Raw genomic sequence first — 15,699 nt, forward strand, 5'->3', positions numbered from 1 at the left:
CAATCATTAATTTGAAAGCCATATTTTGTACATTTATACTTTTATTATCTTTCAGCAATTAAGTATATTATACAGAATATTTAAGTACATAATAGAACTTTAGATAGGCAACAAGATGGCAAAGCACCAATTTCATTGAGCCCTTAAATACCCAAATTATTCCATACATTCAAATGTTCAAAATCTGCTTTCCATTACAATCCCAGCAGATATACAGATTAACAAGTCATACAGGACTTTATAAATAATTCCACCAGCCTGCAACCAGCAATTAGTGTTAAATTAAAACCTTGCCAAACTCCACACTACTGTTGTCTTAGAATATGAAAGGTGGTTCTTCCATATACAAATCCCTTCAGTATCAGTGAAGATATTTTTCTTTTTTAAAGAGCTTTGCAAAAGTAATTTGTGTTATTGCTCTACAGAATTCAAACAAAATAAATAAATAACTAATTTAAAAAGGGTTGTTGCACACTGGTTACAATAGATAGTTACAACATTGTAGAGTAGCAGTCAGTTTATCTATGTCATAGGCCTCAAATTTTATAAAATAGAATTTATATTAAAAAGGATGCCATGTTTGGACCCAATAGACTTAATTATAGTCAATTCAAAATGAAAACATCAGCTCATTACTAATCCAGTTTGCTTATATACTCATACCAAAAACATCAGAAATCTTTCCTTGTTCTACACTGAACAACCCAGCCTTGAATCAAATGCTTATTGGACCTCTGTCTTTCAAATTCTCTCAGTAATTCCAAACACTGATCACCTGTTGAGTTACGGTTGTTTCCGTTGGTTCAGAATAATAGTGCCCTCCAAACTGAAGCAGTTAACAGTAATTAAAGATGTGCTAGAGTAAATACATTAATTGTATCAAAGGCTTTAATGTATAAGGAAAGTATCATTCACCAACTGAGCCCAAAAGTTGCCAACCACAATGCACATCAGCTATAAGGACATAATCTTGGTCACTATTCCAAAATCCTTCACAGGAACGAAACAATGATTTACAGGGCCCACCAATCCACTTATTACAATCATTCACATGAACATGTTTCATACAAGCCTAGAACAAAACCTCACTTGCCTTCTGTACTGCTTCTGCGTGTTACATTCAAGTGTCAGTGCTTATTTTCTGAATAAAAACAAGATTGGACTGCTGCGAGCCAAACTCTAATGCCATTCAAGTACAATTAAAAATTCACACGTAAGTGTGGACAGTCACTGTCAATCTCCGGCATTTGTAGACAAATGTTTATCAGCGGATCTGATTTACCACATCAACTGTGCACAAAGGTCTTTTGTGTACTCTGTTGGGCTGTATGTGTGGAACTTCACTCCTGTGTCTTTCATGGAGACACGTATTGAAGACCCTTGCACAGCCACACACACGTAGTTGGTTGGGGTTGTGTAATTTGCTTATTTTATTGCTCTTATTGTTGGACTGTGGGTGACGAAATCTCGTCCAAAAGACTTGTTTTTTGGATGACAAATAAAGATATCCTGAATCTAGCCTGATTAGAATCAGCAACAGTGGGAAACTGGCAGTATTTCCAACAAACACAATACTTTATGGTGACACAATAGACACAAGGAGCTACAGATGCTGAAATTTTGAGCGAGAAACAATATGCTGGAGGAACTTAGTGGATCTGCAATCAAATGTTCCACTGTTGTACTCATGTAGCCAGAAAAATATTACAGCTGTTGCAGAAATCTTCAGCAAGGCAAGCACACATGGCACTCCAACCTCAGTCATTTCAATTACATTTTTTGAGGAATGGCATCGAAGGATGCGCTGTCCTCTGCACTTTTCAATGATCACTACAGAGCGCCAAGTTGACAGCTGTTGCAATGATTTTTTTTTAAATTATGAAAGGAACTTCTGGCTATTGAGTAAACGAGTTGGGACGTCATATTACAACTCTGCAAGACATTGGTAAGGCCACATTTGGAATACTGTATAGTTCTGGTCGGTCTGCTATAAAAAGGTTTAACTTTTAAGCTGGAAATGGCGTAGAAAAGATTTACAAAGATGTTACTGAATCTGTAAGATTGAGTTATAATGAGAGGCTGTATCTTTTTCACTGGAGCATAGACGGCTAAGAGGTGATCTTATAGAGGTTAATAAAACCTTGAGGGGCATGGATAACGTGAATAACAACAATCTTTTCCCAGGGCAGAGGAATCCAAAACGGGGACATAAGTTTCAGGTGAAATGGGAATTTAAAAGGGACCCGAGAGGCAATATATTTTTTAAACCGAGTATGGTGTATACATGGAATAGCTTCCAGACGAAGTGGTAAAGGCAGGTAGAATTACAACATGTAAAATCCATGATTAAGCTTTATAGGACTTTACTTAGGCCACATTTGGAGTACTGCATGCATCTCTGGTGGCCTCCATCACAAGGAGGCATTGGAAAGGGTGCAGAAAAGGTTTACCAGAAGGGAGATGTTGACGGAGTTGGATTTTCTCTGGAAAGACAGAGGTTGTGGGGAGACCGGATCGAAGTAGATAAAATTATGAGGCATAGATAGAGTAGACTTTTTTCCCCAGGATAGAAACATCACATACTAGGGAGCATTGCTTTAAAGTGAGAGGGGCAAAGTTTAAATAAGATGAGCGGGACAACCTTTTTTGACACACAGGATGGAGAGTGCTTGGAACACGCTGCTAGAGTTGGTGGTTGAGGTTCTAGCATCTGCATTTCCTTGTGTATTGCAGAAAGCATTCACTTTCATCCCAGACCACGGGACCAATGGAATTAATACGTCAACCATGCACATGACAAACTCACAGAAATGAGCTCTGCCACCCACTGCATCATTCTGTATTGAAGAAAGTTTAAACTTTCTCATGATGTCAAGTGTATTATATTACACAGCTAAACAATGCTTAGTTTTCATTTTGTTTTCATGAAGAAATTATTCCAACAAGTAATCTTTAGCGGGTCAGACAGCAGCAATCATTCTGGCCTCTGGAGTTAAACATCAGCAAATAACCATACATTAGGCAGTAGTAATTTAGCCATTATAAGACCTGTATTGTAGGCAGGATAATTCTCAGAGGCATTAGAGACTGCAGATGCTGGACCCTTGAAAGAAAATCAAAGTGCTGGAGGAACACAGCAGGTCAGTCAGCATCTGTGGCGGAAACAGGCAGTTAATGGTTCGGGTCACAATGCTTCAGTCTGAAGAAGCGTCCAGAACTGACAATGCCTGACCCTAATTGCTCCAGCACTTTGTTCCTTGCTTGTATTTCTCAGGGCACTTGTTAGAATTTTACACCGCTTTCCCCTGTCAATAGAGAAAAGAAATGTAACTCGTCTTTAAAAAAAATAAAACCCACAGAACAAGGCTATGATTTGGGAGTCTTTGTACAGTGCCTGCAAAATATTCACAAGATTGCTAACTTACTGTGAAATGTCAATACAAAGAACAATCAACAACTTCACACAAAACAGATACTTCAAACTGGAATTGATCCAAGAGCCCCGGATAGAGTGTGTGAGAAAAAAATACGTAGCATTTAAAACATTAATGTAAAAGTTTGAAATTGAAATAGGCATATTCAGACTTTTAAATCATGACAATCATGAACTTTAAAAAAAAAAAAATTCAAAATGTTAATAATTACTCAGAGCTTCATATGTTGCAATGCTGGCCCATAATGACAAATATGTCATCCTATAACCTACGTCCATTTGCGTCAATTTTCACTGACCAAGTCCAGGAACAAAATTTGTATTGTTCCAGCTAAACCCATTTCTGTACAAATGCTCAATACGTATCTTTCTAACTGCAATTTTTAAAGGCAAAAGTAAGTTCTAAAGTATTAATCAGAATAGATTCAACCCGTGTTAAAAGCGGACACTGGAATTTAGTGCAGTTGTACAGAGGAAATCGCTATTGGAAAACACATCTCAAGATGTATGAAGTCATTTTACAATGGCTGCTTTCCTCGTCACTTCTTCTGAGGTAACAAGCTGGTTACAAGGCAGGAAGTTTAATAACTACATTCCCAGAGATAATCAGCACTTTAAGAAACAGGATCGCTGGGATCTATACAAAATCCATCAGTAGTTAATCTCCTAATATTTCTGTGCTCTTGAGGATCAGCATCAAGGAATCTGAGCTATTAGTTGTGTGGTTACATTCTTTTGTAATCTCAATATACATTTTACTTTTAAAAGAACATTACTATCTAAATATACAGCCCCACTGTTTATGAACTTCTTCGGAAAGTTTATTACATGTACTGGGAAATAAAAGGGAACTGATAAAAATATATAATACATGGACATAGAATTCAGCCCCTGATTTTCAACCGAGAATTACTGATTGTGCTTCAATAAAGACTTTGACACGTAGGAATTGAACTGGTATCTGGTTCCAACCAAAATTAATCCAGCTAGAATTAAATACTTTTTGCAGAATCATTGTTCTCTTTCATCCATTCACTCCTTTTAAAAACAGATAAAAGCAACAGGAAAAACTAATGTGTTCACCTTTGAACTCAAACAGTTCCCTCTTCAAGCTCAAAAATTCAATCAATTTCATCTCATTTTACCAATGCAGCAGTTAAACAGCAGATACTGAAAGGGGAAAAAAAAGTAAATTTGGACTAAAGAGCCGAGTAACATGAGGGAATTTGCGTCCTTGGGATGGGGTGTTTCTTGGAAAAGGCACCAGGTTTAGATCAAATAAGTCATCTCTGGATGTCCAGTTCCGAATCCTTGCCAACAAGCTCCAAACATTCGCCTCGCTAGATCATTTCTTACAAAGGTTTTTGTTCAGATGCCCAGGATTTCCTATGCTCACACTTCCTTGGAGGCTTATCGCCCGATCGGAGTCCCGCTCCGCTCTCGGATTTGGCAAGTGCAGTGAGAGCTGACAAGTTTGGATTGGACTTTGAAAAGCTGCCACTTCTCCGATTCTCTGAAGCAGCAGCCAGTTGTATCCGGAGCCCAGCGCTGCGACGCTTTGCTGAGCCACTGGCTTTGGTGACTCGGCTGGGCCTCACCAACACTCCGTAGCCGGGATTACATCGGAAATATTGCTTTCCACCAACCGAGCCGTCGTTTCTCCCTGCAATATAAAATATATGCCTTTTTTACATTGTTTACCGTTTGTTTACTGTTCAGAACAAATCATTATAATCCCGTGGATCATCTCTTCACAGCAGATCATGGCAGCAAGAAACTCTAAAGTAGAAAATGCCTCAAAATAACTCATTTTCTACTTGAGAAGCAAGTTTACCAAAAGGTCCTCAATTGACAAACTCATTGCTAGAGGCAATCATGTGCACTTTGATTAATGGATTCCTCAGTTTCCTGCCCAGCACCATATAACCAGCACCATTAAATATTTTATTAAAGTGGCACAAAAGACAGTCATATAGCACACACATTTTTGATTTCCACACAGACACTCAAGGTAAGCCAAATAACTTCCCCCAAGGCATTTACACATCAACCTAAGCAGAACAACTCCCACACTCATGCCCTGGGAGAAAAGACCAGAGGAAAAGTTCATCAGAAATTTTTTTGAAAATGAAATGGCAGCAGTTTTCCACAAACAAGTCCCAAATTATAAAACAAAACTCTCAGCTGCAAGATCAGTGGTAATTTAAAAAAATCCTTTTGCTTTTTGCCAATATTGAAAAAAATTGTGCGAATTTTCATTCATCAAGAGGGTCGAATGCACAGGATGCTGCAAAGCAAGGTTGGCATATAATTTTGACATAAAAGTCGTTTTGGGGGAAAAAGCAAGGCACTGGGTTTTGGAGAAACCAGGCTGTCTTTCCCCATCAATATTTCAGCTTCAGTATTTGCTTATACAGCTCATGTCTCACCAGAATGGGCAAGGATAAATATAGACTAGTACTATATACAGGCACCGAAAGCAATCAGGAATTGATAAAGAAGGTTGAAAGGTGGCACAGTGGCGCAGCTGGTAGAGCTGCCTCCTCACAGCACCAGAGACCCGGGTTCGATCCTGACCTTGTGTGACATCTGTGTGGATTTGCATGTTCTTCCTGTGACCACGAGTTTGCTCCCACATCCCAAAGATGTGTGGATGTGTAGGTTAATTGGCTTGTGTAAAATTGCCCGTAATATGTTAGGAGTGGGATAACAGAACTAGTGTGAACGGGTGATCGGTGTGGACTCGGTGGCTGAAGGGCTAGTTTCCACGCTGTATCTCTAAAGTAAATAAAGAGGGATACCTTATGACTTGAACACTGACATACGATTCTTACTTGCTGGATGAACATGTTTAATGGTAAATGAGCTGTCAAGCAATAGTGATACAAGGGGTATATGACCATTCCATCAATGCAACTGATTAATGCTTTCCTCCATTAATTACCCATTAGAATAAAAATGACCAAATATGGAAATCAAAATGTTTTGGATTATATTGCTGATAAATATTAAATATTTATGTAACACAGAAACTGAACTAAGAAGCATCTTCCAGAACCAGTGAACAGAACAACGAAAGGAAAATGAAAAATGAAATACCAAATGTGTACTGTACAATAATTGATTCTTGCATGATCTTGGGACTAGATTGAAAGTTAAATGAAAGTATTGAAATTAAGGTGAGCGGAGGAGTACTTTCAAACACTGAAGAGAGCTCTCCCTTAATAAAAAAAGAAAACAGCCAAACCTTTTCTCAGTCACTTACCTGCTGGCACATCCAGCTCAACTCCAATCCAAATTCCATCAGCAAATTCCGTGGGTCCTATATACCTGATTGTGCCAGTCTTGTTTGTACCAACTGAGACATACTCCCCATCTTTTAGCCACTCAGGGATTGTTTCAGCAGCTTCCTCGGAATCTGAAACAATTTCAAGTTTCTCGCTTGATAACTCACGATCATCATCATCATCTCCTGTACTTACAGTCGATAATCCACCATCTGTCTCCAGTGCACCAGCCACAGGAGAGTTCAAGGCCACAGGCAGCCACAGTTCCGTTGACACTATTTCGCCTTCATGGTCACCATCAAAATCTTGGCTCATGCTTTCATCAGCCAAGATACCAGTGAACGATTTCAACTCAGACGTTCTCACTCTCTGGATTTTGAAGGGATTAGAAGCGATGGATTTGGGCTGCGTCTCAACAGATTTCACCTCAGGTTTCAAGTTGGTCAATTCCGATGCTGGCTTCTGCACCGGTAATAAATCTTTCAATGTGTCAGCTTGGAGGGAATGCGGTGTGGACATTTGGTTGGGTGCAGGGGAGCTGACCATCATAGTCAATGATGGGGCAGTTATCTCAGTGGCAGAGAAGCTGTTTTTAGTGTCAACTGATGAGAAATTTTCCACATCTTCTGCTGCCGTTGGTTCCTCAGGGTTTATTGATAGATTTGGAAAGCTTACACAATCCTTCCCAACATCCATTTCTGGGTTTTGCTGCACATTCTGAGCTCTGTTACCTTTGCGCTCAGCAGAACAGGAACTCGATTCCACCTCAGTGCCCAGTCGTGCCGAACTCTCGCTGCTTGATATCAATTGATTTTCTGACTGGGCGGACAGGTCTGCTTGTGAGGTTGCCTGCTCGGACAGGAGCAAGTTGGCATCACTGTTTGTCGTCATACTCGTCTCAAAGAGGGTTGCTGTGGAAACACTGTGGGAGAAGTAACCACTTGAAGCTTCGCTGGACGGACTTTGAGGTTCTTCGTGGGGTTTAGGGGTTGGTGCAACTGCAGTCTCACTTTTTAAAGGAACTCTTCGAGTGTTTGTTGGTTGGGTGGATTCTGTCAGCACCAATGGGGTACAAGGTACAATTCCTTTGTAAGCCTGGTGGAAATGTACAGAAACACCACATTTTCGCAAGTGCAGTTCACTCCCTTCTCTTCACTAACATATTAGACATTTGGACATTTCATTAAGTAGATTGGAATTGGCTTATTATTGTCATGTGTACCAAGGTACCATGAAAAATAATTTTGCGTGCTATCCAGTCAAATCACAATATGCATGAATGCAACTGGACATGGAGATACACCATGATTCATGATTCAGACACCATTTGTCAATGTGACACATTGTTCACCATCCACCTAACTGGAGGAAGATACCTGGGGAGGGGGGGGGGGTCAGTTCTTGAGGTAACACAAAGGAGGGTGGGTGGGAGCATGGAGGAGAAATACCAAACTGATATTAAACATATCCTTTGAGAAAAACAGGTTTGCTTGGTCTGTCCTTAATGAGCTAAAGGCAAAATTAAGTTATTTTTCAAAAGCAATTTAAAAAAAGGTACTTGCATTCATACAACTAAGCAAATACCTCAGAAGGTTGTTCAGAAGTTTCATTTAAACTGTAGTTACTTATGATGCCATGAAAATCAAATGCCAATTACAGTAGCCCCACTATAAAAGGTTAAATAAAAAATATTCTGAAAGGAGATTTAATAAGTTTTAGTGATGGAAAAAAGGGCCAATGGCATTTGTTTGGATTTTAAAAAAATGTTGATATATTCCAATCCTTGTTTGGCCTTGCAGTGCACAGCAAAGGAAATGTCTCAGCCTCTACATCCCAGCCAACCTCAGAACAATCTGATCCTGAAGCACTGTTAGTCACTCAATATCATCTTGTCTCGTCTCTATGCTATCCTCAAAGGTTTCCTTAAAATATCTCTTACACTGTGCCTTGGATCTTCCTGTTCAACTCATTCAACACCAACCCATTTACACTTCATCTTTGAGACAACCCCAAGTTATTTTCTCAGTTGTAAAAGTACACACTGTTGAGTGTGCAGTCGAAACATGGGATGATTGTAAATATTCTCATCTTTCAGAATTTAGTGCAAATACTGTAGCCATTCAGAGATGTGAGAGCAATAGCCAAAGTATATGCTGTAACGTTGGACCTTTTTAATCCCGAGTTTGATACTTACATCTTTGTTCTGTTCACCATCATCAAGGCTAGCAGGTTCCACCAAGATTTGGGGAATAGGCTGCAGGAAAAAATATTGAATTATCATGTTATCATGAACCCATTAAGGCAGAATTCAAATCAAAACACTGACACTTCCTTTTAAATCACTGTATCATACAGCAACCCTTGTAATTATTTTCAGAATGGGACTCATTAAGAATTTAATATTCACAATCCTACAACAAAACAACACCTGTGTTTCAGTAAAGTAGTGAGTGAATACAAAGCCCGGAAGGTAGCCAGAGTCTGGTTCCAATGGCATGTGCATTTAAAACTGGAGAGCATAGGTTTAAGATGAGAGAAAGGGGATCAAAAGGTATTTTTTTCTCAAAAAGAGTAGTTGGTATCTGGAATAAGTTGCCATTGGAGGCGGTCTGATTGGATAGCAGGCAAAACAAAGCTTTTCACTTAACCTTGATACACGTTACAATAATAAACCTAAACCTGTAGACGATTTAATGGTCTGTTCCAGTATGGAGGCTGGTGGGGCGGGTGGAGGTGTGGAGTGAGTTAGGCTAAAAAAACAAATAGCAACATAAAACAAAGAAAATGGTTACAATAACTAACATGTGAGGGATCTTAAAGTCCGCCAAATTTTTGAGAAAGCTATTCAATATTTCAATACCTAATATATTGAATATTTCAAAATTCAATATTTTGTCCATATTGAAAACTCAGTCGGCATATAGCTTGCTTATTTCTGGTCAAATTTAAAAGTGTTTGCTTGAACCATTCATATCACATGCTGCACACAATCTCACACGAGTGAAAATCTGATTGATACTTGGATTTATTTAACTCCTATATGGTTCACTCGAGTGAAATCGTGGCAGAGCTGTGCCTACTTCTCTAACCTGCCACTTTCATGATAGTTTACTTATCTTGCTATACTTTAGTTTACAATTCAGTCATGCCAAATTTCAGGAATGGGACGAACAGCATTTATTACCCATACTCAGGAAGTGATGGAGAGATACCATCATAAAGCACTACTGCTTGTGTGAGAAGTTACCCTCACAAAACAGTGGGGATTCCAATTTGACGGTGTAGAGTTTCAACATATTTCCAAGTCAGGATAGGTGGCAGGGTGGATATGCCTGCTCTCCTTATCCTTGAGAATGAGGGGCATGGAAGCACTCGGCTGGTTGCTGCACTTCATCCTGTAGCTGGCGGACATGAGATACACTCCATCACTACGGAGGGAGTAGATTTTTAGGATGATGGATGGTATGCCATTCAAGCAAACTATTTTTTATAACAGTTTGAGCTTTGAGCGAGTGGCGAGCATTCCATTGTGCTCCTGCTTTTTTAGCTGAGAGGTGAACTTTTCCATAAATTAACTCAGTGCCAACTGAGCAATGCAACCCAAGTGGCAAGAAACCACTAGCGAATCACTGTGGTTCTATAAACCAGACACGGAAACTTCAGAGGCTCGGCCCAAAAACATCAATTTCTTCCAAACTAGACAGCTTAAAAGATGAGATGGCCCTTTTAATTCACAAAAAAAATGATTCAATTTTTCACTGCACCTAATGCCCTAATTTCACATTTTCTGCAATTTAAAATTACCTAATCTTTTTGGCTCACTTCTGACCAAGTGTTTCTGACTTAATCATAATTTAGAGAGTTAGATATAGCTCTTAGGGCTAACGGAATCAAGGGATATTGGGTGAAAGCAGGAACGGGGTACTGATTTTGGATGATCAGCCATGATCATATTGAATGGCGGTGCTGGCTCTTAGGGCTGGATGGCCTACTCCTGCACCTGTTTTCTATGTTTCTAGGTTTTCCACCGATGCCTTCTGACCGACACTTTGTTTTTATTATCCCCTAACTGGCCTCCTTCAACAGGGAGCCATGGTGATTCAAGTCCTTATTGACCCAACCTCCATCACCTAAAGAATCCAAAATTAATCCAAGAGAAAAAAAACAATATTTCAGCTTCCACAGAGTTAGGATTTCTCACCCGACTTGGTGGGCAAGCAGATCTTCTCTTCTCCTCATCTCGTGCAGGGAAAAGTGATTTAAGAAGTTTGGGCATCTGCGGTACCAAAGCCTTCACTGGATTCAGGTACGACGCTGCTAGCACTGAGAACGAGTCTGAGAAAGGCATGAAAAGATTGCTGGATGTTAATAAATTCCATTACTTCACATATTTATCTGTAATTAGGATAGTAAAGATGGACAGAAGGCAATTTCTTCTGCAAGCATTTCAGCACTCATCAAGAGGAGGTCAAACCAAAGCACAATCAATTTCTCTCAACAGCCCTCTGAAGATGTGTAAGAAGAAACTGCAGATGCTGGTTTAAACTGAAGATAGACAGAAAAAGCTGGAGAAACAGGCAGCATCTCTGGAGAGAAGGAATGGGTGACGTTTTGGGTTACGACCCTTTTTCAGACTAGTTTGGGATAAGAGAAATGAGAGATATAGATGGTGATGTGGAGAGATACAGAACAATGAATGAAAGATATGCAAAAAATAGCGATGATAAAGGAAACAGGCCATTGTAAGCTGTTTGTAGCGTGAAAATAAGAAGTTACTGCGACTTAGGTGGGGGAGGGATAGAGAGAGAGGGAATGCCGGGGCTACCTGAAGCGAGAGAAATTAATATTCATACCATTGGGCTGTAAGCTGCCCAAGTGAAATATGAGATGCTGTTCCTCCAATTTGCGTTTAGCCTCACTCTGACAATGGAGGAGACCGAGGACTAAAAGGTCTGTGTAGGAATGGGAAGGAGAATTAGAGTGTCCAGCAACCGGGAGATCAGGTTGGTTCACGCGGGCTGAGCGAAGGTGTTCCACAAAACGATGCCCAGTCTGCGTTTGGTCTCACCGATGTGAGTTCACATCTTCAACAAGGGATACGGTAGATGAGGTTGGAGGAGGTGCAAGTGAATCTCTGCCTAACCTAAAAGGACTGTCGGGTCCCTGGACAGAGTTGAGGGAGGAGGTATAGCGACAGGTGTTGCATATTCTGCGGTTGCAGGGGAAGGTACCTGGGGAGGGGATGATTTAGGTGAGAAGGGATGAGTTAACCAGGGAGTTGCGGAGGGAACGGTCTCTGCGGAAGGTTCTGGTCTGGTTGATTACTGCGTAAACACCTCATAAGTGGTTAGCTTGTGCAGGTGGGATCCCGTTGGAGGTGGCGGCAATTTCAGAGGATTACGTTTTGTATGCGATGGCTGATTGTGTGTTGGATGCTACACTTCTTCCCATTCTGCTTCCTGCAAAGACTCTATCTCCTACTCCCAATTCCTCCGTCTACGCAGCATCTGTGCCTAAGATGAGGTGTTCCACACTAGAACATCCGAGATGTCCTCATTCTTTAGGGAACGGAGGTTCCCCTCTCCCATCATAGATGAGGGCCTCACTCGTGTCTCCTCGGTACCCTGCAGCTCCACCCTTGTTCCCCTCCCCCAAGGCGCAACAGAGACAGTGTCCCCCTAGTCAGATGTGCAGCACTTTGGTCAACGTGGGTTGTTTTTAAATGTGCTATACAAAATGCTGGAGTAACTCAGCAGGTCAGGCAGCATCTCGGGAGAGAAGGAATGGGTGACGTTTCGGGTCGAGACCCTTCTTCAGACTGATGTCGGGGGTGGGACAAAGGAAGGATATAGGTGGAGACAGGAAGATAGAGGGAGATCTGGGAAGGGAGGGACAGAGGAGCTATCTGAAGTTGGAGAAATCGACGTTCATACCACCGGGCCGCAAACTGCCCAGGCGAAATATGAGGTGCTGCTCCTCCAATTTCCGGCGGGCCTCACTATGGCACTGGAGGAGGCCCATGACAGAGAGGTCAGACTGGGAATGGGAGGGGGAGTTAAAATGCTGGGCCACCGGGAGATCAGTTGCGTTAATGCGGACCGAGCGCAGGTGTTCAGCGAAGCGATCGCCGAGCCTGCGCTTGGTTTCGCCGATATAGATAAGTTGACATCTAGAGCAGCGGATGCAATAGATGAGGTTGGAGGAGGTGCAGGTGAACCTCTGTCTCACCTGGAAAGAATGTTTGGGTCCTTTGATGGAGTTGAGGGGGGAGGTAAAGGGACAGGTGTTGCATCTCGTGCGGTTGCAAGGGAAAGTGCCCGGGGTTAGGGTGGTTTGGGTAGGAAGGGACGAGTGGACCAGGGAGTTGCGGAGGGAACGGTCTCTACGGAATGCAGAGAGGGGAGGGGATGGGAAGATATGGCCAGTGGTGGGGTCCTGTTGTAGGTGACGGAAATGTTGGTGGATGATATGTTGGATCCGCTGGCTGGTGGGGTGGAAGGTGAGAACGAGGGGGATCCTGTCCTTGTTGCGAGTGGGGGGATGGGGAGCAAGAGCGGAGCTGCGGGATGTAGAAGAGACCCTAGTGAGAGCCTCATCTATAATGGAGGAGGGTAAGCCCCGTTTTCTGAAAAACGAGGACATCTCAGAAGCCCTAGTCTGAAACACCTCATCCCGGGCGCAGATGCGGCGTAGACGGAGGAATTGGGAGTAGGGGATAGACTTTTTGCAGGGGACCGGGTGGGAAGAAGTGTAGTCCAGATAGCTGTGCGAGTCGGTGGGCTTGTAGTAAATGTCCGTCACTAGTTTTTCTCCTGTGACTTGACTTGACTTACCTTCCACCCCATCAGCCATCGCATACAACACATAATCCTCCAAAATCTCCGCCACCTCCCACGGGATCCCACCACTAGCCACATTTTCCCAATTCCACCCCTTTCCGCCTTCCGCAGAGACCATTGCCTCTGCAATTCCCTGGTTAACTCATCCTTCCCACTCAAACCACCCCCTCCACAGTACCATCCCCTGCAACCACAGAAGATGCAACACCTGTTCCTATATCTCCTCCCTCGACTCTGTCCAGGGATCTGTACAATCCTTTCAGGTTAGGCAGAGGTTCACTTGCACCTCCTCCAACCTCATCCACTGTATCCATTGTTCAAGATGTGGTCTCTTATACATCGGTGAGACCAAACGCAGACTGGGCGATCATTTCGCGGAACACCTTCGCTCAGCCTGCGTGAACCAACCTGATCTCTCGGTTGCTGGACCCTTTAATTCTCCTTCCCATTCCTACACAGACCTTTCTGCCCTCGGTCTCCTCCATTGTCAGAGTGAGGCTAAACGCAAATTGGAGGAACAGCATCTCATATTTCGCTTGGGCAGTTTACAGCCCAGTGGTATGAATATTAATTCCTCTCACTTCAGGTAGCCCCGGCATTCCCTCTCTCTCTATCCCTCCCCCACCTAAGTCGCACTAACATCTCATTTTCATGCTACAAACAGCTTACAATGGCCTGTTTCCTTTATCATCGTTACTTTTTTGCACATCTTTCATTCATTGTTCTGTATCTCTCCACATCACCATCTCTTTCTCTTGTTTCTCTTATCCCTAACCAGTCTGAAGAAGGGTCGTGACCTGAAACGTCACCCATTCCTTCTCTCCAGAGATGCTGCCTGTCCCGCTGAGTTACTCCAGCTTTTTGTGTCAGCCCTCCCAAGATGTCCATCCATTGCACATTCATCTACATGAGCTCTGACTCAAGATGGAGGATCACTCTTTCTTTCTATCTATTCTTAAATACAAGAAGTGCATATTTTGGAGTCACAATATCTAACTGCATTTCAGAAACACCAAGACAGCAGAATAAAGTGATTTATTATACAAACTTCAGAATTGACCCAGGTTTAGGGATTTCTCTCCAGAAAGACATTTTCATGCTGTGTTACGTTCACACAGTGTTAGAATCAATGCAGTGTTGTCACTTTAAAAAAGATATATAGTAGTGACATTTTGCAAGATAATTTTTGAAATGTCGCAATATAATTGTCATTCGCGTTTCATTTTTAAACGGTGGTCTACTTTCCCCATTAGAAAATAATCATATTAAATATGGCACAATAATTGAGGAGCGCATATCAAGATACTGTTGTTTCCGGGACCATTTCTAGTGAGTGGAATAGCTACACAGGAACCGGTATGATTATCACAGACCTTCTGATTCCTTGGAGACTCCAAAATACTGCAAATGCTGGAATCTTGCACGAAAAGAAAGTGTTGGAGGAACTCAGAGTGTGAGGCAGCATCTGAGATGGGGATGGACAAATGACATTTCGGGTTGGGACCATTCTTTAAACTGGAGAGGGAAAGCTGGAAAGGCAGGATGGGGCAAAGCCTGGAAAGGTGGATACTGGGGGGGGGGGGGGGGGGGACAGGTAGACAGAAGTGGGATAGGGAGAAATATTGGACTCGGGCATGGAAGATGAGCATACGAAGGAGAGGTATGGAACAGTGTGAATGGGGCGGTGGGTGCAGATTGTGGAAGAGGACAAGGATTATTTGAAATTGGATAATTCAATGTTCATGCTGTTGGACTGTGAGCTACCCAAGCAAAATGATGCAACTTATCCAGGTTGCACGTGACCTCACTCTGGTAATGGAGGAGGCTAATGACAGGACAGTATGGGAATAGAAATGGGAGTTAAAATGGTTAGCAACTTACTCAATCTGCCTACCAATCACCCTTCCCCCCCTCACCTGTATCCATATATCATCACTTCCCTGACTTTGCCCCACCCCAAGTCTCTTTTCCAGCTTTCTCCTTCCAGCTCCAACAGTCTGAAGAAGGATCCCAAATTGAAATATCATCTGTCCACTCCCTCCACAGATGCTGTCTGAACAGCTGAACAACTGGGTTCCCTGATAGGTGTTCATACACAAAAACCCCAGACATTGAGTCATGCAGTTGGTCAATTTCTTCC

The 15,699-nt window shown here is 42.2% G+C and overlaps 1 protein-coding gene across 2 annotated transcripts in view; it reads right to left on the reverse strand.

Moving 5' to 3' along the window:
• Positions 1 to 53: 53 nt before the first annotated feature.
• LOC144596712 (kinesin-like protein KIF13B) overlaps positions 54 to 15,699 on the reverse strand; it is a 180,729-nt gene continuing 165,083 nt past the window's right edge. For both annotated transcript variants that reach the window (XM_078405429.1, XM_078405428.1), the window contains exons 37-40: positions 10,922 to 11,055; positions 8,915 to 8,974; positions 6,699 to 7,815; positions 54 to 5,096 (exon numbers count right to left, since the gene is read on the reverse strand). In XM_078405429.1, coding sequence (XP_078261555.1) covers positions 4,786 to 5,096; positions 6,699 to 7,815; positions 8,915 to 8,974; positions 10,922 to 11,055 — 1,622 coding nt within the window. In that variant the 3' untranslated portion in view covers positions 54 to 4,785. The remainder of the gene's footprint in view (positions 5,097 to 6,698; positions 7,816 to 8,914; positions 8,975 to 10,921; positions 11,056 to 15,699) is intronic.

This window comes from Rhinoraja longicauda, chromosome 9 (genome assembly GCF_053455715.1).
Source record: "Rhinoraja longicauda isolate Sanriku21f chromosome 9, sRhiLon1.1, whole genome shotgun sequence".
Lineage (NCBI taxonomy): Eukaryota > Metazoa > Chordata > Chondrichthyes > Rajiformes > Arhynchobatidae > Rhinoraja > Rhinoraja longicauda.